This window comes from Heteronotia binoei, chromosome 16 (genome assembly GCF_032191835.1).
Source record: "Heteronotia binoei isolate CCM8104 ecotype False Entrance Well chromosome 16, APGP_CSIRO_Hbin_v1, whole genome shotgun sequence".
Lineage (NCBI taxonomy): Eukaryota > Metazoa > Chordata > Lepidosauria > Squamata > Gekkonidae > Heteronotia > Heteronotia binoei.
Window position 1 is genome coordinate 14,106,339 of NC_083238.1, and position 27,896 is coordinate 14,134,234.

Consider the following 27,896-nt stretch of genomic DNA (forward strand, 5'->3'; position numbering starts at 1 on the left):
TACTATGACTTGTATATTCTTTTCCGAGTTTTCTTATCCCTATATTAAGTATATGAAATGTTACTTCCAGTGGGTTCTTGTTATTTAGTTATAAAAATGAATAGTTCCAGTTCTACTTGAGCAGTCTCACATATCCAGTCAGGTTCTTAGACACACTGTGTACAATATCCAAGCCTTCTTTCTCCATTCTTATGGGAGGTATAAATTTACATTTCACCAAGTACTTTTGTTGAGTAGATACTGATAATTTATGGAGTTTAGATATTTCCATGCGTGGGAGAGGGTTTTCATCAAGGGTCCCCAAGCTTTTGGATCCAGTGGGCACCTTGGCATGGGTGCTACTGGAAAATGTCAAGGAGTGAGCTTATGTGTGACTCTTCAACATCTTAGGCAGAAACTCATATCTTTTAAAATATTTTCTTTCATATGCAGTTTATCCTCAGTTATGCAACATAAAACACTTGAGCTGTGATGGCAACTGATGCTGAAGCAACATCTCCATGCGACCCCACCAACTTTCTCAAAACACTGGGTGGGTGCCATATTGGGGACTCATGACTGCATTGCCCATATTCTAGGGCACTGTTTCCCATTTGCAGGGTCGGGAACTGGCACCAGGCCACAGAAGCCTCACTACTGGGTCACAAATCTAGCCTTGCCTCATGTCTGTGTTGTGCAGAGAGGAGCAGGGCTGCCTCTCCTTCCTTCACCCCCGCTCCCAGTGTTTGAGAGAAAAGCTAGCATCCACTGGCACTTTAGACCCATGAAGTGTTCTTCAAGGTATGAGCTTTCATGCGCCTTGCAGTATGATCTTTTGGAGAGATTTCCCCGGGAGGCCTGGGTAGCAAAGAAGGGTGTGTGTGTTTTTTTCAGCAAGGAGTGGGCATTGCAGTAGCTATTTTTTAACAAACTGACCCCTGGGCAGAATTTTTGCTGGCTGGGGTCATCTGATGGTGAGGAAGGCTTTTTTTTTTCTCTGCAAGTGATGCTCTGTCTGTATTCTTGGTGCTAGAATGGGGGGAGAAGCAACAGTGGGAGGATTTCTGGTGCCCTGGCCCCCCTGGTGGACATTCTGGTGCTTTTTGGGGAATGTATGAGGGAATTTTGGACTGGATAGTCCACTGGCCTAATCCAACATGGCTCTTATGTTTTATGTTGTTTCTTTCCACGTCTTTCTTTCCCTTTCTTGCCTTCCATTTTTACTGGATGAAACTTTTCTGTCCATCATACTGTTGTTGCAGACATAGGAGCTCTGCCAATGAAAAGTTGGCACCCCCAGTTGTTGCCAGGTGGCCTATGAGATTTCTGTGTGAGTGAGGTGTGGGGCAGAAAGAGATTATTGGAGTTTACTGTGGTATATCTCAACAGTACTGGAAGAGATGGTACTATGAACCTGGCACCATTTTACTGGGCCTGCTTTTAGCTGTCTGACACCAAAATTAAACTCCTCCTGTAGATATTAAAAAGGATGAAAGTAGTTCACTGGCTAAATACCTGCAGAACAGGTTGCTTTCAAAGGCATGGGAAACACAAATATCCTTTTTGGGATAACTGCAGAAAAGCTTGTATGAACTTCATATAAATTTAATTCATTAATTGCAGTACCTTTCACAGCAATTTCCCCATGTTTCAACCAAAGAAAAACATGAAAAATAGCTGTCGAAAGATTTTCTTGAAACCAAGCAAGTTGTAGCTTGAGGCAGGGTTCCAGTAGTAGCAGCTGAAGGAATGGCCTAGTAGATGTGTCAGCATATTTTGAGGTAGAGCAGGTCCCAGTGTGGGTGGTAAGTAGTACTGGCATTCCTGATGGCAATGGCAACAGCACTCTGAACTGCATACAATGGCCAGTGCTGTTGAGGAAGGGATGTGTAGGTGGTGCAGGCAATTGAACACGGGCATTTGGAGCGCTTGCAAGCTGGAGAAGAATATACAAATAGGTGCGTGCAGGTGAGGACTGCCCACTTTCCACCCCCATTTTGGCTCAGTATGTGTTTGAGAGATTTTTCTGAAAATGAATTTACTTTTGAAGAAGGGGCAGGTTTGGGGGAGTGCCCTGGAAGTGACATCACAGGAAAAGGTGGAGTGACATCACTTGGCCCTTGACACCATAGGAAATGACATGATTCCTGTCTCCCGGCTCCACCCCGAAATTTTAGTGGGCCACGAAGGAGAAGTGTAAAAATAACCGGGCCATGGGAAAGAAAAGTTTGGGAAACCCTGCTCTATGGGAACTAGTAAAATTCTCCATGTATTGAGTTCAGGTGAATGGATGGGAGATTAAAAAGCACAGGCAGGTTAATTTCTGATAGCAGTCCAGCTCAGTAAAAGTGTTTGGCTCTCTCACAGTTGTACTTACATTAACCGTACATGTACCTGCCAGGCAACTGGGGCAAAACAAGAAGAAAAATGGCCATTGTAAGGATATTGTTAGTATTCTGCATACAAATACTATAACTCAGGATATGTGTACCAACCCAGAATAATAAGTTACGGTACTGCTAAAGCCACTGAGAAACTGGCAACAGCTGTGACTTAAAATGACCAATATGACACATCCTATTTTGATGTGACGTGTGAATTCTGTGCCCCTTTGTCAATCCAAAATCATTGACTGTCCAGACTTGGTCTTAATATGAAGCAGAGAAATAAGCAACACTGAATGGCAATGTTAACTGTAAACAATTATCACAATGGGAAATGGTTTGAAAAAGGCAGGCTAATGACAGTAGTGCCTGTTTAATTGAAACATTTTTAGGCAAAGTAGGGTAGGACCCATTCTCTATTCTTCACAACTCTTCTAGTAAAAACCACACGTTCAAATACAACAGTAAGACAAACTTGCCAGCTGTAAATACTTCACAGCTCTACAGAACACTTGAACCTTTTTATTACAAATGCATATAAGATTAAAATTGAGAGTGTGTTTTCAAAGCACTAGTCCCAGAGGGGAAGACACAGGTAGTGCAAAGAAATATATTTGGGCAAAGTAAACAAAATGTAATTAAAAGGATTTGTATAGCCTTTTCTCAATTTTACCCACTCTACTTAGAAACATATCCTAAATGACTTCCTAAGAAGGCTCACGGCTGTGTCATAATTCTCCAAAGAAGAGAAATTACAGTCGAAATTTATATTTTAAACAAGTTTATCAATAGCAACCACTCACAAAGTAATGAAGAATTCTGGCTAAGGTGCTATGCAGCAGTAAAGAACAGGATATTCCTAGGTATCTCAAACATGAGCCTCAATTGCCTTGTAACTAGAGTGCAAGAAAGGCTTCTTGTAGGAGACAAGAGAAAAGCCAGGGTAGTACTGCAAAAAAAGAACTAACAGGAAAGGAAAGTAGACAGTTTAGGGTCTTCAGCAGTCCTAGATACACAGCTGGACTTTTAAGTGGGACAGTCAGCCTTTAAAAAGTTATAACTTGGCAACTGCTGCCAAACCAGCTCACTGACTGAACATTCTATCCCTTCAGCTCAAGTTGCATAAAACTAGTGATTTTTGTAAGTGGTATTGAACACTTTACAAAGAGATGACCCACAGACTATTGTAACATGAAGATGAAATCTGAAATTGGCATTCACTCATTGAGTTTCTTGGAAACCTTTGTGTCAAAAAACATACTACTTTTGTTTTAACAAAACACTGCCTGTAGCTGAAGTAACTGCTGGGCTAGCTTCACTGGCAGCAGTGATTTGCAGCCCTGTTAGTAGCAACTGTCTCTCTCAGAAAGATGTTCATGCTTCAGTTTAGTGAAGATACAGCCCATTGTTTGACATCAGTTGGACAGTTTGGGTAGACCTGCACAGCATCCATTATTTGATTGTTGTCCAAAAGTAGTTTCATTAGCAAGTATTCTTTCTGGGCACACGGAGAAAGCCGTTCTGCAGGCTTTATTAATTCAAGCTGCTGCAAATGTTCAAAAGCCTAAAAAAAAATCCAAACAAATAATTCTTCACTAGCTTATTAGTCAAGAACAGAAACCAATTCAGCATCAACACAGAATTTCAAAATCAGAAACAGGATATAGCTAGGCCTGGTCTTTACTTCGGCACAGCAAGCTAATTTTACATTGTACAATATAGTTGTGCATACACCCGGAATATACACCAGAGGGCAGCATAGTATCATGCAATGAGCCAACAAGTTATAAATACCTTCATAACCACAGGTTTCTCAAAGCTGTAGACAGTATGTGCCTTCCTCTGAACAAACTTCTGATACTCTGTAGTAATAAAAATATTATTACTGATTTGGGAGAAATAAGCCACTAATTTTATAGATAACCTATGAATCTGTGATACCACCTCACCATTATAAACCATCTGAAAGTTGAAAGGCTCTCCTTCATAAATATCATTTAAGTGTTTCATAGCTATTATGAGGCAGAATTCCAGCACAGACAAACCTATGAGAGAAAGATAAGTTGTTTCATAGTAATGCAAAATTCAAGATATGGTGTTTGACACAAATGGGCTGTTCTGCTGGCACAATTAAGTTTACTGTGCCGAAATGGCACTCCTGCGTGGGATATTTTCAGCAGTTCCCCTACTCCCACTGCCACCTAATGTAGCTTGTGAGGTTATCCTGGATCCCAGGAGCAGAATTTTAGGACACTGTGGGTTGCACAACAAGGGCGCAATTCTGTTAACTTCATTCCCACTACTTTGGATTCTTCGCAATCGTGGTAGAATGCCCTCCATTTGTTCGGGTACAAACAGCAATGCAAAACTTTGTGCCACACATGGTCCATTCGGCGTGCTTCATTTTTACCAACACATGGACAGCCAGGGTAACTAGCACCTGAAGAAAATATAGTTGGGCAGCTATAAAGCAGTCACTCTGTGGCAAGAACTACAGGGAGAGTGACTATTTCCCAAAAGCGCTATCTGTGGCAGACGAAGGTACATTACCACAAGTGCTTCTGGTCTCTACATTAGAAGGCTTCAGGATTAACCATCCTGTGCCTATATGGAACTAAGCACCACTAAGTCTGTGAATAAACGTTGCCTTCTTACCATGTACAATGTTGGCTTTTGAGTCCACTCTACACAGTTTACTTGCTTCAAGAATGTCAGATACACTGATGTATGGGTGAGGTACAGTTACGTTACTTAAAGCAAGCATCTAAGGGGAAAAAATAGTGTTTAGCGGCTGAGCGCCCAATATAGCCCATAATTATTTATAATGAAAATGTGCATTTTAGTTCTAACCAAGAATGTTTTATACTGGTTGCAGTGATAATTTTAAAGCACTGATATTGTTACATCTATTGAAAGGAACATTAATTGGATTAATGTTCTTCACAGTGTTTTAGGCATCATGTAAACATTTACCAGAGCTGGAACATCTTAGACTGATGCAATCAATAACTGAATGGTGGTATTATGACGAAAGCTACCCGATAATACTATGAAACAGCAGGAGACCTGCAAAGTCTTGCGTTCTCCCTTCTCCCACTATTTCCTCTTCTTTAAGAGCCCCTGCAAATTATCCCTTTTCCCACTTCCGTCTCTCCTTCCCACCCGTTAACCTACCTGTATCTGAACCCAATATTCAGCTGTTCCTCCTCTCCTCCCCCTGGCAGCCTCTCCCCAGCAAAATTCTGGCCAAACTGTGTGGTTGGTAACCTGCAAGGTTTCCCCTATCCCCTCCACACACTACCTCTCTTTCTCTTCTTCTGGTAGCCCCCACATCTTCACCTTCTCCCCTTCCCACTTACCAACCAACCTACATTTTATCTGCTCCCTCATCTTCAGCTACATTTATTACTACTTCATTTATATCTTGCATTTCTCTACAATGGGAACTCAGAGTGGCTTACAGAATTTCCGTCTCCTCTTTTTTATCCGCACAAACAACCCCACGGGGTAGCAGTTAGGCTAAGAGGGCGAGGCTGTTCCAACATCACTCAGCAAGCTTCCACTGCAGATTAAGACTCTGATCCTTCTCTGCTCCATTATCCCAGCATTAGTGGGGTGGCTTGCTGTTGAACAGTAACAAGCCACCAGTCCTAGGTAAGCCATGGAAGGTGCATGGTATCTAGTCACCCAGGGTTTGTTGCCAGGCCTAGTCCCAGTAAGTCCTCCCTCAAAGGCCAAAGCAGCCCTGGAAAGGGCCCTGTCCCCTCCTGCCTTTTCCTGACAGAAACCAAGGCTTGAATGGCAGCAGCCACTGAGCCATCTATTCCTTAAAGCTACAGGCACTCTTATCATTTTAGGGTTTGTTTGTTTTTTTTTAAAAAAACGTGTGTGTGTACACACAGAGACACACACATATTTTAAATTTTTCTGCAAATATGGGATTTTTCCCTTCAGGTGTGTAGAAAGATTTGTCTTGTCTGTCTTTGGTCCCAATCACCAGACTTCAGCAAACTTCAGCACCCATAAATGGGGATATATTCAGAATTAGATGTATTAATAAATGTGTTAATTATTTTGGTAATCTGACTGAAATATTTAAAACGTTTTAACTTTCTGAAACAAAATAGGGCAAGCTCAATGTCTCCATCTGGGGATGTTTAACATTGTGCTAATTTGGAAATCAAAATATATTAAAAGATACAGAAAACTATTTATTCTGGATGATGGCTATATGGAGAGCTGGCACAAGGGTGACAAGAAGTGTAAAGTATTATAAATGGCAATGACAATAATGCCTTAGAAAAGGCTATAACTGCTACAATAAGAAGTTAAAATTTATATTAAGCCTCCTCTGTTATACAATTAAAATGTTTAAGTGGTTTGATTCAAGTAAATCAGCATAGCTGGTTTATTTAGCTTGCAGAAATGGAAGTTAGCTGCACAAATTTCAAACAAAATGTAACAGTAAAAAATACTTAAGATAAAAAGGATGGCCCTAACAGCAGAAAGCACTGATGACTGCAGATCTTTTTCTTCCCCAGCAGTGATTTCTGACCCTGGGTTGCAGAGACTTCCTAGACGAAAAGCCATTCAGGCTGCACAGAGGGGGCAGAAATTATGCTCCCCCCCTCACACACTGACAGACAGACAGACATGCAGCTCCGGTCAGCAAAGCAGAAGAGACCGGAAATGCCACTTTTGCTCCCTTCTCTCTCTCTACCTGTTGCAGTGTCCTGACCTGCTTGCTTATTATTTCACTTGGTTACCAAAACTACAGGGATCAACTTCTCCAGGAGCTGAAATTGACTTTTGGAGGGAAGGAAACACAAAAAGATCCACATCTGTCAGTGCTTTCATTGACAGATCATGGGAGCCAATGCAATATATTGTGCGAACTGATCTTTAGAAAGAATGTTATGCTTCAGGGATCAATTGTGTTTCTATTTTACTCAAACCTAAAAAAAAAAAAAAATTGTAATACATAACAAAACCACTGAAACACACTTTTAATATGAGACAGAATTCAGTTGCAATTTACAGCAGGAGGGATAACTACAAGCGAGCTAAACCACTGCATACTCTCAAACTTCAGTTTTGTTATATACACAATGTGCTCCACCTGCAGGTTTCTGAGAACAACACAAATTCAGGGTATTGTTTACCACGACCTCCTGCCCTCTGCCTAAAAGCCAATTCTGCTGGAGGCCTGGGAGCGGGCTACAACCAAATGGAAGAATCAACCAAAACCCACTCCCCCATACTAATTCTTGTGCACCTTTCATGACATATTGGTCTTGCTGAGTACCCTAAGTGGCTTTTCAGGGATGTAAGAAGCTCCTAAGCAAAGCAGTAAAAAAATCACTTCTGCAGACTTGCTCCCTTTGCTATGGGGAAGAACATAAGAGATGCCATGCTGGATTAGGCCAATGGCCCATTCAGTCCAACACTGTCACACGGTGGCCAAAAACAGTTTAATTTTATTAAGTCGTGATAAAAAATATGCCGCTGGATTTTCTAGTCTAATGAAAAAAAGCCTGGATTGGAAAAGAAGAAATGTACAGAAAGTAGATCTCAATTGAAATGGCCATGAAGTTAAGCGAAAGCTTATCAGTCTAACCTACCTCTTAGGATCACTGTGAGGATAAAACATGGAGAAAACTACGTATGATGCTTTGAACTCCTTGTTTTTAATATGTTGCAAAATTATTGAAGATGGATGGTAAAAAAGAACGCAAGACAGAGTTTCCCTGCAAGAAAGCTGGTGAGTAAATTGACATCTACAGGATGCTATAGTAACTACAGAAATGGAATTCAGCATTTTTCAAAAAATATAAGGACAAAAGAAAAATCATGTTGGATCAGACCAATAGCGTATCCAGACCAACACACTGGGTCACACAGTCGCCAAAGCCCGAGTGCCATCCAGAGGTCCATCAGCAAGGCCAAAACTCCAGAAGCCCTCTCACTGTTGCCCCTCAAGAACCAAGAATGTACAGCATCACTGTTCCAGACCTGGCTTGTGGCTACTCCATATGGTTAATCAATCCCTTTATGAAGCTGTCTATGCTTACAGCTGCCACTACTTCCTGCGGCAGTGAATTCCACATGTTAATTACTCTTTGGGTGAGGAAGTACTTCCTTTTATCTGTTCTAAGCCTACTGCTCCTTAATTTCATTGAGTGCCCACAAGTTCGTGTATTTTGAGAAGGAGAGAAAAGTACTTCTTCCTCTATGTTCTCTACCCCATGCATAATTTTGTAAACCTCCATCATGTCACCCCTCGATAATCATTTCACCAACTAAACACCCCTAACCTCTTTAACCTTTCTTCACAGGGTTTCTTCGTTCTTGTGCTGACCTCTGTTCCATCCCTTTAATCACTTTAAGTTGCCTTTTCCTGCACCTTTTCCAATGCTACAATAGCCTTTTTGAGGTACAGTCAGCTTACCAGTAGCATGTAGAGAGACCGCAGATCTTTGCTATAATGGAACTGATTTTGCAGTGCATCGTGCACGGCTTGGTCTTCAAGGAGAGACTAGAATAGATTTTTAACAAAATGATAATAATGATTGTAGAATATCCTACATAAAAAGAGTCTTTATAGTCAGTAAGATTTTTTTTTCCATCACGAGTAGTTGCAATTACAAAAGAAACACACAATATTTGCCGCAAGATCACTATGATGCTTCCCATTATAGTTTTTGGAAGGCAAACAAGTATATAACAAAATATGCAGAAATAGTCAGTTATTAGCAAAGCTATTTTCTGCAATGCTTAAAATTAAGACTTCATGCGATATAACATTTTGTAGGGTAATTTCACTACATACTTGTGTACTTTTGCTTTGTTTGGCATTCCCCTAGTAACGGTTACTGGCCCTTTTTCCTGGTTCTGGTGATATTTCTGTGTGTGTTTTAATGAACTATTTTACAACTTTGTTTTTAATTGTTCAAGTGCCTTAATGTTTGGGCATAGAAACGTTTCCGTTTGAAGATGCGAGGCGCTCACTTTGTCTCAGCAAAAATTCTGAGGACTAAGGGAGGAGTGCTCTCACTGCCTCTGTCCCATGCCTATTTGGGCAGGAATGCTCTAATAGCCTTAGAAAGAGCTAGAAATCTTGAGAAGTTTCATCTCCCCAGCTGGCCCGCATGGTCCCCCGGGGGACTGCACAGAAACCACAAAGATGAACAAATGGACTGCTTAATTGTGGAACAATGCAGCATGCAGGTTGGCAGCTAGTGATCAAAGCAACTACAGTACCGACAAGTGACCAGGACCTATGAAGTTAAGAGGCCCAAGACATTCTCAGGTTATACTTGATATGCGGACTCTCATGCATCTTTTTACATAAGAACCAGATCTGATTCCTATATCCACAGCTGGACTTTTAAGTGGGACAGTCAGCCTTTAAAAAGTTATAACTTGGCCTTAGAGACCAACAGCTTTTGAGACTCAGGTGAAGCGGGGGGTTGGAGTCTTGAAAGCTCATACCCCAAAAATCTTGTTGTCTCTGCTACTGGACTTGAATCTAGCTCTCCTAATGCAAAGCCACATGGCTACGCTCTGAAATTATCTTTTCACTTAAATATAATTTCAAAATCTAATTACTATCTTGGAAACAAGAAGGTATGTTCACTTATTGCCTTTTATGTCAGATCCACATGGTTATTTGAAGGATGCTCAGCAAGACATTTCAAGGGCTTGGCTACTGCAACCTTGATTTCAATTACCTGCACATGCTTATTCCATTTCTGAGCAAAGTTCTTTTCTGGAAATTCTGAAGGCAAGGATAGCTGCTCTTTACAAATACTAGCATATTTTTTAAAATCAAAAGAATTCAATAAATATATCTGTCGGTGGGAAAATCTTGACTTCACTCTCTTTTCCAGGAGTTCTAGAATATCCTAGTAAAAACAACAAAAAGCTTTCAATTATTACCATTCAACCTAATTATTACAATCATACAAGACGTCAGACGTTCCAAATAAACTAGCTATGAAAAATGGATTCTCAAGCTGTCTTTCTGCAGTGCTGATCAAATGCTGGAGACAACTCCCAGGTCAACTCGTGTACTCTAACCAATAATCACATTTTGCAGTTATCTAAATACAAAAATGCATTGCTTATCAAGCAACCTGCCTAATATTTTCCTCTGTTTTCACTTTGTTCCAACGCTGACCACTAAATTGCTGAAAACAGTTCTTTTGCCATAAATATTTACAAGTCTTACGGTGCAATCCTGAGGGAGGGAGGAGGCTGTAAGTGCTCTGGAAGCCAACCAACCCCTACATTGGTGTAAGTGCCAGTTACATCGGTGTAAATGGCACTTACATTGGCGCAGGGGCACTGCAGTACAGTGGCAGTTGCTCATGGCCACTGGCGGAGGGGGCAGGGTGTCCGGCTGCTGGTGCAACCGAGGTGTAGACTTCTACGTCCAGCATAGCTGAGGGCAGTGCAGAGGTGTGGCCAGAGTTAGTCAGCTTCCTGAGCCCTTTCAGCCTGGGAACATCCCCTGAGAAGAGGCATAAACTTACAACAGCAAAAAGCACAGCATAGTCCATTTGCGTCAACGGATCCTGAAAACAGAATCCCCCCCCTCCCCCCGCTGAATTCCATGGGCAAACTCCCAGTGAATACGCCCCCTGCCACGGTTCCCTTCAACAATGACCCGGGAACCCCCATGACTTAGTGCTGCCCCATGCTATGTGCACGGATGCCCTCCCCCCAGGTGTAAGAGGAACCAAGCAAACACAGTTAGGAGAAAGCAGATGGCTTCAACCTTGTGCTTGTCGTAGGCCTGGGTCTCTGTCAGGGGGTGGGGGTGGGAGAGGTGCCTGGGCTCTCCGGAGCTGTCTCTCTTCACCCCCAACTGTCACATGTGACGGCACTTGCCCCAGGACTAGCCAATCCCGTTGGTCCACAGCGCCCCTCCCCTCCTGCCGCTCCCACCTCAACAGCATGCCAGGAGACCACATTACAGCGGATTCACCATGGCGATGGCCTCACAAGCAACCAGCTTCACTTCCTACCTCCTCCAGCACAGTGTAACTTGGCCCTTAGGGACCCAACTAGCGGCACCCAAATTCTGTGGTGGCTGGCCACTCCAACATAAGTGGCTCCTAACTGTGTTTGCTTGGTTCCTCTTACACCTGGGGGGAGGGCATCCGTGCACATAGCATGGGGCAGCACTAAGTCATGGGGGTTCCCGAGTCATGGTTTGTCTCTGTTCTCTATAAAATTTATATCTCTGCTACCTAATCTTAAATAGGTACACGCATGGCCCAGCCCGACATGGCTTGGCTCAACCTGACATAGCCCAGCCCAACAAGGTCTCATTCATGTCAGATCTGGCCCTCGTAACAAATGAGCTCGACAACCCTGTTCTAAGGGCTCCATCTATTAAGGAAAAAAGCTAAACCCATCTTACCAGTCTGCAAGTGAGACCAATAACAGCTATAGGCGTCTGTGCAGATTGGGATACGTCAAAGAGATTATACAGCAAAGTCTGGTTCTTATGATGGACAAAAAGATCAAATTCCTCCAGAATGAACAGCACTGGACAAGTGTCGGCACGGTCACCTAAAGCAAGTAACGGTAAACCAAACTGGTAAACGTGAGGATTAAACCATGCACATTTCTCAAACCTCAATGCTGGTGCCTTTGAGAGACGGACAACACGTGTGGCAACATAAAATTCAATACGCAAAACTATCGTTCATTATTAGAAAAGGAAGCAGACTCGTGTTTTCTTTGGTTATGGCCTGCCTGCACTGATCCTTCGGAGCCCCATGGCGAGAAAGGGTCTATGTCTAGCGCCCGAATGGTCACATCAGCTCCAGAGAGCTATTTGCCAGTACACAGAAGGGCTGGGGGAGGGGCTCTGGGCGTTCCTGCATGAGCTACAGGGGCCAGTCATGTGATCCACGTGAACTGTTCAATTCCAGCATGAGTTGCTGAATTAAAATACCAGGGAGTGAATGGGCTCTTTTTATGCTCCTTGGGTGAGCAAAGTGGCAGGAAACCGCCCGTCTCTTCAATATCTGCAGTGCCCAATAAACTGAACTGACTTTTATTCAGACACGTGTTCTTCTTTTTCCCTTTTGAAAAATAATATTTATTGAACAGAACAAAGAAAAAACAGCCGATCAACAAAACTAAAACATAACAAGGCAACAGTACATAAAATTTAAACAAACCTAACCTAACCTAACTTAAACCAAACGTTAAGGAGTTTAAGGATTAACACAATATATATACATCAAATACCATCTTTTCATTATTCACAAACTTTTACCCAGTCATATAACAGCTTCCAAGTTTCATTGCATTTCTCTATATTTCCTTCTCTTAGTTTAGGCGTTAGAATGTCCATTTCTGCTGTCTCATATAACTTTTGCATAAATTCCTCTTTCCCTGGCACCTGCTGGGGTTTCCAATGTCTGGTATATATTAGTCTCGCCACAGTCACTATGTTTAATAACAGTTTTCTAATTGTATTAGGGATGGGGTTCTTGCATATATTTAGCAAATACAATTCAGGTACATGCGGTATATTTACTTTTAACATTTTTTTGGTCCATGTATAAATTTGAGCCCGAAATTTCTTAGCTTTTTCACATTGCCACCAACAGTGATATAAGGTTCCTTTTGTCTCATTACATTTCCAGCATTTATTCGATGCACGGGGATATATTTTTGCTAATTTCTCAGGTGTGAAATACCAACGATGTGCCATCTTATAAAGGTTCTCTTTAAGTGCAGCCGATTTAGTTAATTTAATTTTCTCCCAATCCATTAACTCTATATTATAGCCAAAATCTTGCATCCACTTTACCCAGCTTTCTTTAACTGTTTCATCTTGCATTCTTACCTCTAACTATCAACTATAAATTTTAGAAATCAATTTCTGGTCAGTATTTAAAATTATGTTGTCGAATTCATTAAATTTTGTTAACAAAACCTAATTCTTTATCAACTTTATATCTTTGACCTGATTTGTAATTTAGTCCACCAATCTAAACCACATCCCTCCAGTTGCAAATCACCTTTGTCATCTAATAAAGACTCATAATTAAGCTTATATTCCCACTGATAGAGGTTCGGATGAATCGATGCTTCCGCCGGTGATAACCATACCGGCGCATACTTGTAGAATTGTGATTTTACTTCTGTCCAAATTCTATAAATTGTTTTCTTTATTTCGTGCCTGAAAAAAATATTGTTCTTTTCGGGGGGTTGATCCCAAATATACGAATGCCATCCCCTTATTAAATCTTCTCCTTCCAATGTCAGCAACCTCTTATTCTTTAACAAAAGCCAGTCCTTGGCCCAAGATAGAACACATGCCTTGTAATACATGTTCAAAGGGTGTTTGTTATAAACAGAGACAGTAATATTTTGCTGCCTCCTGACAGCCCAGGAGGCCTCATCACCTTCAGCGGGTTCTCACTCAGCCGTTTCTAACACTTCTCATTCTCTACTGCAGTATCACAAAACAGTCTCAAAAAACAAAGTGAGTCTTTAACCCCATTCCATTGATTTAAATTTGCTTTTAAGACTAAGCAGATAAATGACTAGATTGACAGTTATACTTTGCATTCCTTACTAGAGTATGAATCCACTTATTTTTTAAAAGCCAGCATGCGGGAGATTAACTTGGAAATTAATTTAAGCAGGATTCCTCAATTTTATAGCACCCTATTTTCACTTGTTTGGTATTCAAATAATCCCTGAATAGAATAAAGATGATTTGGAAGACATCAGTTCATTGCCTTCATAATTTTTAAGTGCTGTAAAATCCTAAGAGGAAAATAAGACAATTATACAGAAGCAACTTTCAACTGAGTCCATTTGGGGAGTGGGTGGCATATAAAACTAAGGTAAATAAAAATAAAATTTACATCTATGTTTTCTCTCCCAGGGTCATCCAGTTAAGATACAATCCCATATTTCTCTTCACCTTTATCATCTCTACCAATTTACAATGCAGTCATGCTAGATAAAATCACACATTATTTGTCATTCACTACAAAGGAAACATTTTTACCTCTCTTCAATGCTTCAAGAAGAAATGCAAGATTTTCTGCAAAACTACCCTAGAAAAGTGAAAAATCTGAATGATTAACTATTTTACTTAAAGATTAAAATATGAAAAAACTATCACGTCAGCTATCATTTAAGAACTTGCTTTTATTCTTTATAAAAACAGGTATTTCTTAGAATATTTCCATCTATTGTATTTGTTTTGGGTAATGCCAAATACTAACCAGCACAAAACTATTTTACCTTCAAATTAAAAGCTAGTTTTAAGAAAAACACTTGAAAAAGGAAAAACTGGCCTTTCCCCTCCTTACCAACTAGCGTTTCCTGTGCCTCTAAAACAAGAGATTCACAATGCATTTTATAGCTCTCTAGAACCCATCTGTGACAGGCAACACAGAGGTCAGCAACCTTTTATAATTTAAGAGCCAAACTGTGTCAAAATTCAGAACAAAAAACCATTAGAAAACAATTATAAGAAAGCCTATTTACATAACCGAAAAGGTACGTTACTGATAATTGGCATGTTGTATTATAATCTGTACATTTCCTGCATCGCAAATCCTGCTTAATGAATTCTTTATTAGAAGTAGCATGTGTGATGTCTCACAATATGTAACACACACACACACACACACACATATATATGAATGAGCACCCTGTGCAACATTCATCAGCATAAATTGTGCATCGTTTGCACTCAGATTACCGGCTACTGCTGACCTCTATCATTTCCCTTCCTGTAATGTGTTCTTAAGAAGTCCTTTAATCCTATAAAAATCTTTGCCTGCCATTTCAGTTACAAACTGGTTATTCTAGCAAGAGAATATACCTTAAAAATTTCACTTTCTATTTTAAAGAGTTGTATTTAGTGCCTTACTAAGCCACATGTGGCTCTAGAGTCATAGGTTGCAGATCCCCTGGCTCAGAGAATCTGTGAAAAAGCAGGCTGACTTCAGTTTGAAAGGTACAAAAGTGTAAGTGGTGTTACACTTTGGTCGGAAGACAACAAACAATACAGTATGGCAAAATCTGCAACTGCATGCTGTCGTCCAGAATAACTCCTATGATCTGGGGAAGCCAGGCTACCTCCATTCAGAGAATGCTGGCTGATTCATAAAGTTCAGCTAAACAGAGATAGGTTGTGCAAATCCATTTTCTTCACTACTGCCGGATCACGTGAGAGCCTGCACACTTGTCTCAAAACAAGATGTCAGAGTTTTAAGTGACATTCCAACATGGCTATGGGAGACGTCACATATTATCTAAAGCAAAGAAAGCAGATTGCTCGTATCTCTTACACTTTCCAAGCAGTATATAAAGCAACTTTCAGTTTTACTGGATGTCAGTATTTGGTGTGCTGTGTGAAGCCACATCTGACATGAGGTGGCTGAAGAACAAAGTTAGAGTCTAGTGGCATCTTTAAAATCAACGAAGTTTTATTCAAGGCATAAGCTTTCATGTGCATGCTCACTTCTTCAGATACAATGAAATGGAAATTACCAGTCCATGCATATAGGTAGAGGGTGAGCAGTATATTAGCATACAGCACAGTGAAGATGTTTAACAGATTCAAAGTCCAAACAGGAATAACAAGCTGAGTTTACACGATTACCATTTGTCTGGGTTTAATTCTGGGGCAAAACATAGTGAAGGAAATAAATATGTCAAAATTGGAGACTGGTGGGCAGATGTATCCTTAATTGTGGAATGCTGAGAGTAATTAACTGAGACCTTGCCATTACGCTCTAGAGGTGGCCGAAGGCATTCACCTTAACACTGACAGCTGCCTTACACAGTTTAAAGGCCTGTTTTCACATATGCTGTAAATTTCTTTAACATCACTAATTTCCTTGTCTCCTCCGCTGCAAATTCCTAGCCAGATAAGGAAAGATGATTTCTTCTAGCTGCTAATTCCCATTACTTATTCCCAGAAAATAATAATTCAAGAAACATTCAAAATGAAAATATTAAACTCACTTCAATTTATTTTAAATTCACCCTACCTCTTAACTGTAATTCCCTTGGTTTTTACAGTAACTATCCCCATACAGGGTAAGAATCATGTTCATTTTAAAAGTCTACTACATGGTTACCCAACATGGCTTCCACCAATACTTTCCCAGTCACCTGCTGAGCTTCTAAGAAAGTAGGTGGAGCACTGAAAGACAGGACTTGTTATTGGCTGCCCTCAGTCAAGTTGAAGGTATTTCCCATGCCACAGGAGGATCAGGAGAAATGGTAACCACCTGGGTTTTCATAAGTCCCCCTTCATAATTTCCTTCTTTTTGTTCCATCCTCTCTCTCTCTCCTCATTCTCTCCCTCTCAACTTTCCTTCATTGGTTCTTAATCCTCAATCATTTAGTCTTTTCCTACTCAGACTATCCTTCATTTCTTTTGATTCCCATTTTGAGATTCTTTTGCAAAGTGAGGAGGGAGGTATTGGATTTGGCTCTCCTTCTGGCAACAGACATTTGGGGTTTGGCTGCATGTTCTGCAGCAGCTATTTTTACAGTTGCACTCACTACCCACCCTTAAAATCCCAAAGGTGCCCAAAGACTCATAAACGTTGAGGACCTTTGGTCTACTGCAACAAAAACCTATATAACTTTTACAAGTATCTAAACTTCTTACTTACAAAAACTTTATCTCCAACCACATTTTCCAGATTAAGCTGTCTTGTAATCTCCTTGAGGGCAATCTTATCATTGGTCTGTAGTAGTCCTACAAGATAACAGCAAATACGTTAACATATTTTGCTTAACTTCGTAAATCTACACGGTAGAAATCTTTTCACAAAGCAAAACGGAAGGAAGCTTAATAAATAGACAAGCGTAAGACAAAAGCATCATTCAGATGATGCGATATGCCCTGACTGGTCACTATGCAAATAGCTACAGGGAACTGCAGCAAGGTGGCTTACACCTCCCCATTTTAGCCAGCTAAGGCCAGCTAATCCAAAAGTTCTGCTTTTGCTGCAGACCACAGTTTTGTGATACAAATCAGTATATCAAACCAGGATTATGTCACGGTTTAGAATCCTGGTCTCTCAGGCTCCTTCAATCCGTGACAAACTATATTTGTCATCCACAGTAGAACGGAACAGATGGCTTATTACAGCACCGGTCCAGTACATAATATAACTAAAATATATAACCACTAATAACATAGGTTAAAATTACATAAAAACATAAACAAATATGAGTACTAGTTAAACGTATAAACTTAGGACAAGTTTGAAAGATCTTTTTGAATACTGTAACAAGCAGCACAGAATTCAGCTGCAGCATTAGTGATCAACTGGTTTTCATCAGATAAAATATATTTAATACAAAATTTCCATACAGTTGAACATTACCACTTTTAAGGGTGTAATATATTTGTCATGTACTTGGGGACATCTAAAGAGCCCCATGACGCAGAGTGGTAAACTGCAGTACTGTAGTGCAAGCTTTGCCCATGACCTGAGTTCGATCCTGGCAGAAACTGGGTTCAGGTAGCCAGCTCAAAGTTGACTCAGCCTTCCATCCTTCTGAGGCCGGTAAAATGAGTCCCCAGCTTGCTGGGGGGAAAGTGTAGATGAGTGGGAAAGGCAATGACACACCACCCCGTAAAAAGTCTGCTGTGAAAACGCTGTGAAAGCAATGTCACCCCAGAGTTGAAAATGACTGGTGCTTGCACAGGGGACTACCTTTACCTTTTTAGGGACATCTAAAAAACACATGCTCAGTAGTTCCCCTAGACACATAGGCAGAATCTCTGAGTGAAAAGGATCCTCTTATACCTACCTTCAAGTACTGCTGAGGGAAGGGCTGAGCACCTAGCTAGGGTAAAGGCCCTTCAAAACATAAGGGCACTTAGATGGTATAAATAAGAAGGATGGTGTCCAGTCAGTTCAGGTGCTATAAAAGCTGGGTATTTAGCAAGACCAGGCTGTCTCTCAATGTCTATTAGTCTTTATTTCAGGACCATCCTTGCCTGATCCAAATAACGGGCCAAGACAGTTTGAGGGGAAAAGCCGAGGAGATGGAAAGCTTTCAACCGTTTGGATTGAAAATTGTCCGATAATATCAAAAAAGATTTCAGGTTTTCACGGCTGGTAACATCATTAGGGTTTGTAGAATCTTTTGGGATCAAGTGCCGTGTTCTACTGGAGAAAGTTTTCCTTCCAGACGTTTCGTTCTCAGCTGCGGAGAACATCCTCAGTGGCGTTGCAGCCGGAGCAGGCGCTCAGACCTTCTTGGCTGCTGTGCATTGAGTGGGGCCAGAAATAGCAGCTCTCCAGCAGCCCTGGCCCCACTCAATGCACAGCAGCCAAGAAGGTCAGAGCGCCTGCTCCGGCTGCAACGCCACTGAGGATGTTCTCCGCAGCTGAGAACGATACGTCTGGAAGGAAAACTTTCTCCAGTAGAACACGGCACTTGATCCCGAAAGATTCTACAAACCCTAAATATCAAAAAAGTTAGGCACTGAAGACAGTGGTTGATACGGAGCCATTGTCATTGAGTCTGTTTCCAAATGGATCAAGGAGCACCCTTTGGGACCTGGAGAGCAGCTCTTAAGAATTTAGACTGCACCATCTCCAGAGGGGGAAAGCTAGAGGATGGAAGACCCAGAAAAGTGACATAAAGCGTTTGGGGGATACATCCACAGTCAATTTTAAAACTGCTTTGCCATCAACCATTTTGGGGGGTAGACCCTTCTTCATATCATCCTTAAACAGGTCTTCTCCAAGTTCAGACAGTGACAGAGTTGAGCACGCAGCACTACGGAGGCGTTGCTCACAATGCTGTCCCTGCTGCTAGTGAACATTATGGCAACGAGAGAAAACATCCTTATCGTTTGCAATCCACACAAACGAGTACTAAATTACAAGACTTCCCAGAAATGTACTAATCAAATGGTGCCTTTCTTACCATTTAAATGAACCTGTAAGATGTTTTCCCTCACTTGCTTTACCTCCAGGAGTTTTTTTAAGGCATGACACATCAACTAGGAAGAAATGAATGAAATAAAACACCTGGCATAAGAGAGAGCACACACCACCGCTTATTACATACCACTTACGGATGATCAAAATTGACACACTGCATTAAGGTCACTGCTTGCACTAAACATCTTGTACCAGACAGAAGACTCATCGGTGTATTTACTAAACCTACAGCATATTCACCAGTCAATCAGAGGTGGATGATCACTCCATTGCAGCAATCCTGTTCTTGTTACTTGTTACAGTGCAGATCCTGCTGCTTAGTCTGTTTGTGTCCCTGGCTCTCCGGCAAGGCCACCCTAAGCAGGTTTCTATCTCGAGAGGGCCTGGCCTTGACACCTGAATAATAATAATTTGGTTTGCCCTCTTCCACTCACGTAACTGATACTACATAACTTCCCAGTCACAAATCTGCAAGCTCAGAGAGTTGCTGAGGGAAGACTGCAAACATCCCTACTGTTAATTCTATAATGCATATGGATTGGATCCATCCAGCAGGACATAACATTTCAACAGCTGTATTAAGAATGACAACTGGAAGATTGATGGGATGATGGTAAGAGATGTTTCCATATTAATTACATTAAACTCGTCTGGAAATCACAGTGCTAAAAGACACGGGTCTTCAGAGGAGTCTACAACAATATTAAGGTTAACTTTTTTAAAAGTATTACTTCGCATGCGGTTTGTAAACGGTGCAAATGATTCAACATCTACATCATCTGGAAAGGTCAGATGACAAGCTTAAAAACTAAGCAAACACTGAACTATTGTAACTTCAGAATACCCAGCCTCATTGGCTAACGACATTTAAATTCAGAATACCATGTATCACTCTAACTAATATTAAAATACTACCTGAGTTTTTCCTGAGCCTCGGGGTCCAATAATAAGTGCAGAGTTGCTTTCACCATGAATAGCAGTACGCTTTAACAGCTCAGATAAATGCCTGTTGGGGAAGGAGAAATACAAAAACTAACAGTGCAATCCTATGGTGAGTTACTCCAGTCTAAGCGGATTAAAACCAATGCATTTAGAATGGAAAAAAAAAATAATATCAAAGTCTCTCTGGAAAAAAGGAACCTCTATGTACGAATGGAGACATCTTAGCCATCCCGCCACGTTCCATGACAAAATTTCAACAGGTTTGTTGGTGATCCCCATGTCTTGCGTTGAGGACAGTCATTTGCATTTTCCTCCATCAGGTGCATGGGGGACATCCCTTATTTCGCATATTTCAGGGTCATCAGCTGCCACAATCAGGTTGGAATTATGCTTTCCTTTGTTAATTATTATAGTTGGTTCTAATGGGAAATGATGGGCCTCCTCTGCAGAATGGGTCCCTTCACCTTCACTCTTCCTCAGCTCACAGGCATTAGTACTTCCCTCTATTTCCATCTCCCTACAATCAGTAGAACCTCTGAGACCCTTCAGGGTAGATGTCAATTGTTCAAAACGGTCTATCAAGGACTCTTGCTCACAGTCTTGTAACAATGTAAATTTTGCAAGCAGTTGTTTCTCGAGTTCCTCCTCTGGCCAACTGGAATCCAGATTTTTCTGTCCGATCCCAATATCTCCTGTTAGGGGTGCCTCTTTGTCTAAGTTAATGGAGGTAATAGAGGTAATGGAGTAACTCTCCACAAGGTTGCACTATAAAGTTCAGAGAAGGTAGTACTTGTGACAAGATTAGAGATTAAATTTGAAAACTTCTTATAGTGAGAAAATTACAATTAATTAGACTTTAAAAAAAAATTTAAATATACATTCAGCCACAGAAAACTAAATGTCAGCACAAACAACCAATATATATTTCATATACACATCAATAAAAGTCTAGAAGCACCAACATGCAGTTTCATCATGGTTAATATTAATGAATAAAAACCAAGTACACACACACACACACACAAAGGACTGCAACAGCAGAGATATCTTATGACCCAACCCTAGCTATCCATCGACTTCTCAGGAAAGCACAATACATATTTGAGAACACAGCAGCAAAAGTACCTATGAAGAAAAATATTCTTCAAGAAGGGAAACATGTTTGAGAGCATGTGTCTGAAACTGCCATTTTATTTCTGAAATTCAAGTAGCCATTCTCTTCTTAGAAGGAAAAATCTGATTGGATAATCTGAAACCATATGGCAATTGACAAATTGTAACCTAAAGGGTATTTATTCAATAAGCAAGTCCATTATTCAAAAATCAAGGAAAACCGTTTAACAGGGTAATTTGGTTTGCAAGCTATTTGGTTTTTTTTAATAGGTTCGTTGACAGTCACGGATCTTCTCTGCTTTTCCCTTAAGGTATCAAAGATATATCCACTTCAAATCAGATGATAATAACATATTGCTTTGAATCCTCCTGAGGCCCTAAAGCACACTGATATCTTAGCTGCAAGTAGATTGACTGAATAATCAACAGGATCTAATATTATGAAATGAAACTTCAGGTCTACTAATACATTTCACTGCTGCAGTCAATATATGCTGATCCAGTAGAGTTTCGAGGCAAGAGCCGTTTCCTACTGCCTGCCTCTGCATAGTAACCATGGTATTCCTTGGTGGTCTCCCATACAGATCCTGACCAGGGCTACTCGGCTTTTGAGATCTGTCCCTGCAGCAGCGATATGCTAGCACTCAAGAGGCTGCAACACATGAACACACTGCAACATCTGTCAGTTAGGAGAAAGGCATAATGAGAACGGTTGTGAGAATCGAAGGAAAACAGAGTTGCCATTTGACACTATGAACTATTACCACATTCTACTTACACGCTTCAGCCTTTATGAAGGACCTTTTGAGGATGAACCAGAAACAAAATGTTACTTAAAATACAGATCAATGTCTAAGGGACCAGTAAGGAGGAAAAAAGGGGAGTATTCCCTTGGCGGGGGGGGGGGGGGGGGATTACTCACTCACTTGTATTGCTGCTCCATTCCGAACAACTTTGCACTTGGACTTGGATGACAAAATCTTTCACGAAGTAGCCGCTGTACCTGCATGTTGAATTATAGATACCAAACATTCAAATACCCCACAGCCAATTATTAGCTCGCTAGAGTCTGCCTCCAGAATTTTTTTCCCATCCTGTGTGCCACGGGGAGTTGCAAATCATACAAGTGTATTATCTTGAAATAAGCAGTGCTACACAGAAAATAAGGTAAGAGCTTGGCGACATTCAGAAGCATTTTTCTGAGGCAGTGTAAGATGAATGGAAAAGACTGCTGCCTATGGTGCGGGGGAAATACTGTAGCCTAAAAAACGGGACGACAACTCATCAACTCAGTACAACAAAGGGGTTCAATCTGAAGGACCACAGGAAGAGCACCACTCAAAGTGATCTTTCCCATCCGTCTCTTTCCACCATAGTTTGGAAGGGTCAGATGACAGGAGCAATATGAGGTAAGATGTGAGGATCCAGAGGTATGGGAGAAACTTGCAAAAGTCAGTTTCCGTTCACTAATGGATAACTTTGGAATTAACCCATAGTTTTGCAAAGATTCTCACAGTAATGATACTATACAGAAGCTACACAAGAAGATTATAGGGAAGTGTGTGTAAAAGGTTTGCTTTGAAGTATTCAATAATTCTTACAAGTATATTAAAAGCTGTTTGAAAAGTGACCACATTAAGGCAGCATTAGAACAGGCTTTTTTCTAAGATCTTCACCTTTATCCTGCACATCAGTTATTTAGACTATTAACTCCAAATGGTGAATAGTAGGCCTTACTGAAACTTGGTGGGATGACACCCACAACTGGAGTATTAGGATTCAAGGGTACAACTTATTTAAAAGGAACAGGCAAATGAGAGCGGAGACATAGCAGCATATGTGAAGGAGGAATATACTTGTGAGGAAATATGTGAATCTGAGCATGGCAGCTGGGTAAAAATAAAAGAAAAAACAGTGATATAATTGTGGTCTGCTACAGACCACCAAGCCAGGCAGAGGACTTGGATGAGATACTCCTACAACTGACTGCAAAGTTCTCAAAGAGAAGAGATACAGTGATCATGGGAGATTTCAATTACCCGGACATCTGTTGGAAGTCCTACTCTGCTAAAAATGAAATGTCAAATATATTCCTGACTTGTCTGGCTGACAACTTCCTTTTCCAGAAAGTGAAGAAGGAAACAAGGGGATCTGCTATCTTGGATTTGATTTTCACCAACAAGGAAGAATTGATTGACAAAGAGGAAATAGTGGGCACCCTGGGCAGTAGTGACCGTGTGATCTTGGAATTTGCAGTATTAGGAAAGGGAAATGCTATACATAGTCAGACTTATAGGTTGGATTTCAGAAAAGCAAACTTCGATAAACTTAGAACTATGCTGACTAAAATCCCAAGGCCAGAAATACTTAGGAAGAAGGGGGTTCGAGAGGGGTGGGAGCGTCTTAAAAGCAAAATACTGAAAGCACAATCACAGACGATTCCTATGAGAAGAAAAAATAGAAAATGCCTAAGGAAGCCGAGTTAGCTCCATAAACAGCTCTCTAAAGACTTGAGAAATAAAAGACTCCTTTAGGAATTGGAAGGAGGGCCTTATAACCAAGGATGAATATAAACAAATCACCAGTGCTTGTCGAGAAAAAGTTAGGAAAGCTAAAGCTCAGTATGAGCTTAGGCTGGCTAAAGATGCTAAAAACAACAAAAAAGGGGTCTTTTCTTATGTTCAGAGTAAGAAAAAGAGCAAGGACATGGTAGGCCCACTGCGAGGACAGGAAAGTGAAATTGTAACAGGTAATGAAGAGAAGGCGGAACTGCTCAATTCCTACTTTTCCTCAGTCTTCTCTTCTGAGGGAAACAGTGCTCAACATGGCAAAAACAGAAAATATGAGGGTATGAAGCTCCAATCTAGGATCACAGCATAGGGGTCGTACATAAACACCTAATTAAATGAAACTAAGTCCGCAGGGCCAGATGAACTGCATCCAAGGTTCTAAATGAGCTTGCGAACGTAATTTCTGAGCCTCTGGCTATTATTTTTGAGAATTCTTGGAGAACAGGAGAGGTATCAGAAGATTGGAGGCAGGTGAATGTTGTCCCCATCTTCAAGAAGGGGAAAAAGGAGGATCGGGTAACTACCGACCTGTCAGTTTGACGTCTATACCTGGAAAAGTTTTAGAACAAATAATCAAACAGTCATACTATCCTTGTTGACAAGTTGGTTACCGTTAGGTGGAAATGGTTGACAGATCACACCCAAAGAGTGCTTGTGAATGGCTCCTCATCCTCTTGGAGAGGAGTGAGAAGTGGAGTGCCTCAAGGATCTGTCCTGGGGCCTGGTTTGTTCAACATCTTTATAAATGATTTGGATGAAGGAATAGAGGGAAGGCTTATTAAATTTGCAGATGATACTAAATTGGGAAGCGTTGCAAATACTGTAGAAGACAGAAAAAGGATACAAGATGACCTTGACAGGCAGGAAAACTGGGCTAAAATCAATAAAATTCATTTTAATGGGGATAAATGTAAAGTTCTGCATTTAGGCAGGAAAAATCCAATGCATGGTTATAGGATGGGGGAGACTTGTCTTAGCAGTAGTATGTGCGAAAAGGATCTAGGGGTCTTAGTGGACAATACGCTGAACATGAGTCAACAGTGTGATGTGGTGGCTAAAAAGACAAATGCAATTTTGGGCTGTATCAACAGAAGTATAGTGTCCAGATCACATGAAGTGATGGTATCTCTTTGCTCTGGTAGGACCTTACCTGGAGTATTGTGTTCACTTTTGGCACCATGTTTTAAGAAGGGTATAGACAAGCTGGGACAGGTCCAGAGGAGGGCGTCGGAAGATAGTGAGGGGTCTGGAGACCAAGTCCTATGAAGAAAGGCTGAAGGAGCTGGGCATGTTTAGCCTGGAGAGGAGATGGCTGAGAGGTGATATGATCACCATCTTCAAGTACTTGAAGGGCTGTCATATAGAGCAGTGGTCCCCAAGCTTTTTGGCACCAGGGACTGGTTTTGTGGAAGACAATTTTTCCACAGACTAGGGGTGGGGGGATGGTTTCAGGATGATACAATTGTGCGCTTTATTTTGGTGTGGTGGTCTTAAGCATGCGGACTCTTATCTGGGAGAACCAGGTTTGATTCCCCACTCCTCCACCTGCAGCTGCTGGAATGGCCTTGGGTCAGCCATAGCTCTTGCAGCGTTGTCCTTGAAGGGGCAGCTTCTGGGGAGAGCTCTCTCAGTCCCACCCACCTCACAGGATGTCTGTTGTGGGAGAGGAAGATAAAGGAGATTGTGAGCCACTCTGAGATTCAGAGCGGAGGGCAGGTTATAAATCCAATGTCGTCTACTTCTTATTATTACTAGATTGTAATATATAATGAAATAATTATACAACTCATGGCCTGGTTGCTAACAGGCCGCGGACCAGTACTGGTCCACGGCCCTGATAGAGGATGGTGCGGAATTGTTTTTTGTGGCCCTAGAAGGTAGGATCAGAACCAATGGGTTGAAATTAAATCCAAAGAGTTTCATTAGGAAGAACTTCCTGACCATTACAGCAGTTCCTCAGTGGAACAGGCTTCCTCCGGAGGTGGTGGGCTCTCCTTCCGTGGAGGTTTTTAAACAAAGGCTGGATGGCCATCTGACAGCAATGAAGATCCTGTGCATTTGAGGAAAGGTGGCCCGTGCAAGCACCAGTCGTTCCGACTCTGGGGTGACGTTGCTTTCACAACGTTTTCATTACAGACTTTTTATGGGGTGCTTTGCCATTGCCTTCCCCAGTCATTCACACTTTCCCCCCAGCAAGCTGAGTACTCATTTTACCAACCATGGAAGGCTGAGTCAACCTCGAGCCGGCTACCTGAAAACCCAGCTTCCACTGGGGATCGAACTCAGGTCGTGAGCAGAGCTTAGGACTGCAGTACTGCAGCTTTAACACTCTGCGCCATGGGGCTCTTTCCTGTGAATTTAGGGGGAGGTATTTGTGAGTTTCCTGCATTGTGCAGGGGGTTGGACTAGATGACCCTGGAGGTCCCTTTCAACTCTATGATTCTATAACATAAGGAAAAGGCACAAAACAATTAGAGGCATCAAGCAGATACCACACAGAAACAGTTGTAACAATAAGAGGTGAGGGGGAAAGAACTAAAAGGTTGAAAAATGTTGCATGGTAAAAAAATATTGTACCACGTACATTCATGATATCATAGGTGAACATAACATTTCCTAAAATCTTGAAGGCACAGGAAAAAAATTCTAACTAAAAGAGGGGGACTGAAATATATGCAATACTTATTAAACATTGTACAGATTCAGGAACATAAAATGCATAATTTATAGATTAGTTAACATATAAAGCTGTGCTCCGGCATATTTACAGAGTTTAGAGATATAAATGTCATTTTCTATAACAAAAAAACCCCAAAACCCAAGTGCAACCAGTACTTGAGAAAGAGCTGCAAACTAGCATTGCAAACTTGTGCCTCTTATGTTACTATGGCACATGAGTCACACTTATTGCTATCTGAGAGGCAGGAAAAAAAACAAAAGTTGAAGGTAGAAAACAAAAGACTACTAATTGGACAGAAACTTTATCATACATTCACAATAGGAAGAGCTATAAGCACATTTGAATATTGTTCCCATTTGTAACACTGAACATTCTGTATTGTAATAATTTGTTATAAAACCATACTATTGTTAGGATTACAAAGCTTGAGTCCAATGGCACCTTTAAGACCAACAAAGTTTTATTCAATATATGAGCTCTCGTGTATATTCACACTTCCTCAGATAGAATGAAATGGAATTTACTAGTCCATACATATAGACAGAGAGCGGGCAGTAAAGGAGCAGGCAATACGATGACACCATTTATCAGATTCAGGAATAACAAGCTTAGTATATATGGTTACAATTTAACATTCATGAAAATGTTTTAACAGATGCAAAGATTAGACGGCACCATTTGTTTGGATAAAAATTTGTTGGTCTTCAAGGTCCCGCTGGACTCAAACTTCGTTCTGCTGCTTCAAGACCAACACGACTACCCTACTTAATCTATTGCCGGGATTGTTTACGTTCCTAAAAATTTTGACAATGTTGTATATGTCTATAAATATACATATTTTATATTACCATAAGTAAATATATAAGTAAATTGACTTCCATTACAACTTTCATAAACACATTTTGAGTAGAACTATGTATTTCATTCCACTCATTCCAAAAAGGAGGAGGAATAGGAATTTTGTTTCAGTTCCCCAACAGTTTCCAATTTTTCCACTGGGAAAACTGAAAAAGACCTCAGCCTTTTTCATGCTACACACTTACGAGTGAGAAAAACCTTGCCTTAAGGGTAATTTCACTCATTGGAAAAGAAAATGTTTCACGAGGTTTTTTAGGTCCATTAGTAAAACTGGGGGGGGGGGAATCATTTTTTTAAAAACCCTTCCAGTTTTTTCCCAGGCATTCACAATTCTGGATATGATCCCATGGGTAGCATTTTCAACCAAAACCAATCAGGAGCTGGGCCAGTGGTAAAG

The 27,896-nt window shown here is 41.0% G+C and overlaps 1 protein-coding gene across 2 annotated transcripts in view; it reads right to left on the bottom strand.

The window, feature by feature from the left end:
* Positions 1–2,698: 2,698 nt before the first annotated feature.
* ORC4 (origin recognition complex subunit 4) overlaps positions 2,699–27,896 on the bottom strand; it is a 32,157-nt gene continuing 6,959 nt past the window's right edge. For both annotated transcript variants that reach the window (XM_060257146.1, XM_060257147.1), the window contains exons 3-14: positions 22,318–22,394; positions 20,252–20,342; positions 19,320–19,395; positions 17,042–17,127; positions 14,410–14,458; positions 11,791–11,942; positions 10,094–10,267; positions 8,812–8,898; positions 5,019–5,127; positions 4,313–4,408; positions 4,158–4,225; positions 2,699–3,927 (exon numbers count right to left, since the gene is read on the bottom strand). In XM_060257146.1, the coding sequence (XP_060113129.1) occupies positions 3,745–3,927; positions 4,158–4,225; positions 4,313–4,408; positions 5,019–5,127; positions 8,812–8,898; positions 10,094–10,267; positions 11,791–11,942; positions 14,410–14,458; positions 17,042–17,127; positions 19,320–19,395; positions 20,252–20,342; positions 22,318–22,394 (1,248 nt within the window). In that variant the 3' untranslated portion in view covers positions 2,699–3,744. The remainder of the gene's footprint in view (positions 3,928–4,157; positions 4,226–4,312; positions 4,409–5,018; positions 5,128–8,811; positions 8,899–10,093; positions 10,268–11,790; positions 11,943–14,409; positions 14,459–17,041; positions 17,128–19,319; positions 19,396–20,251; positions 20,343–22,317; positions 22,395–27,896) is intronic.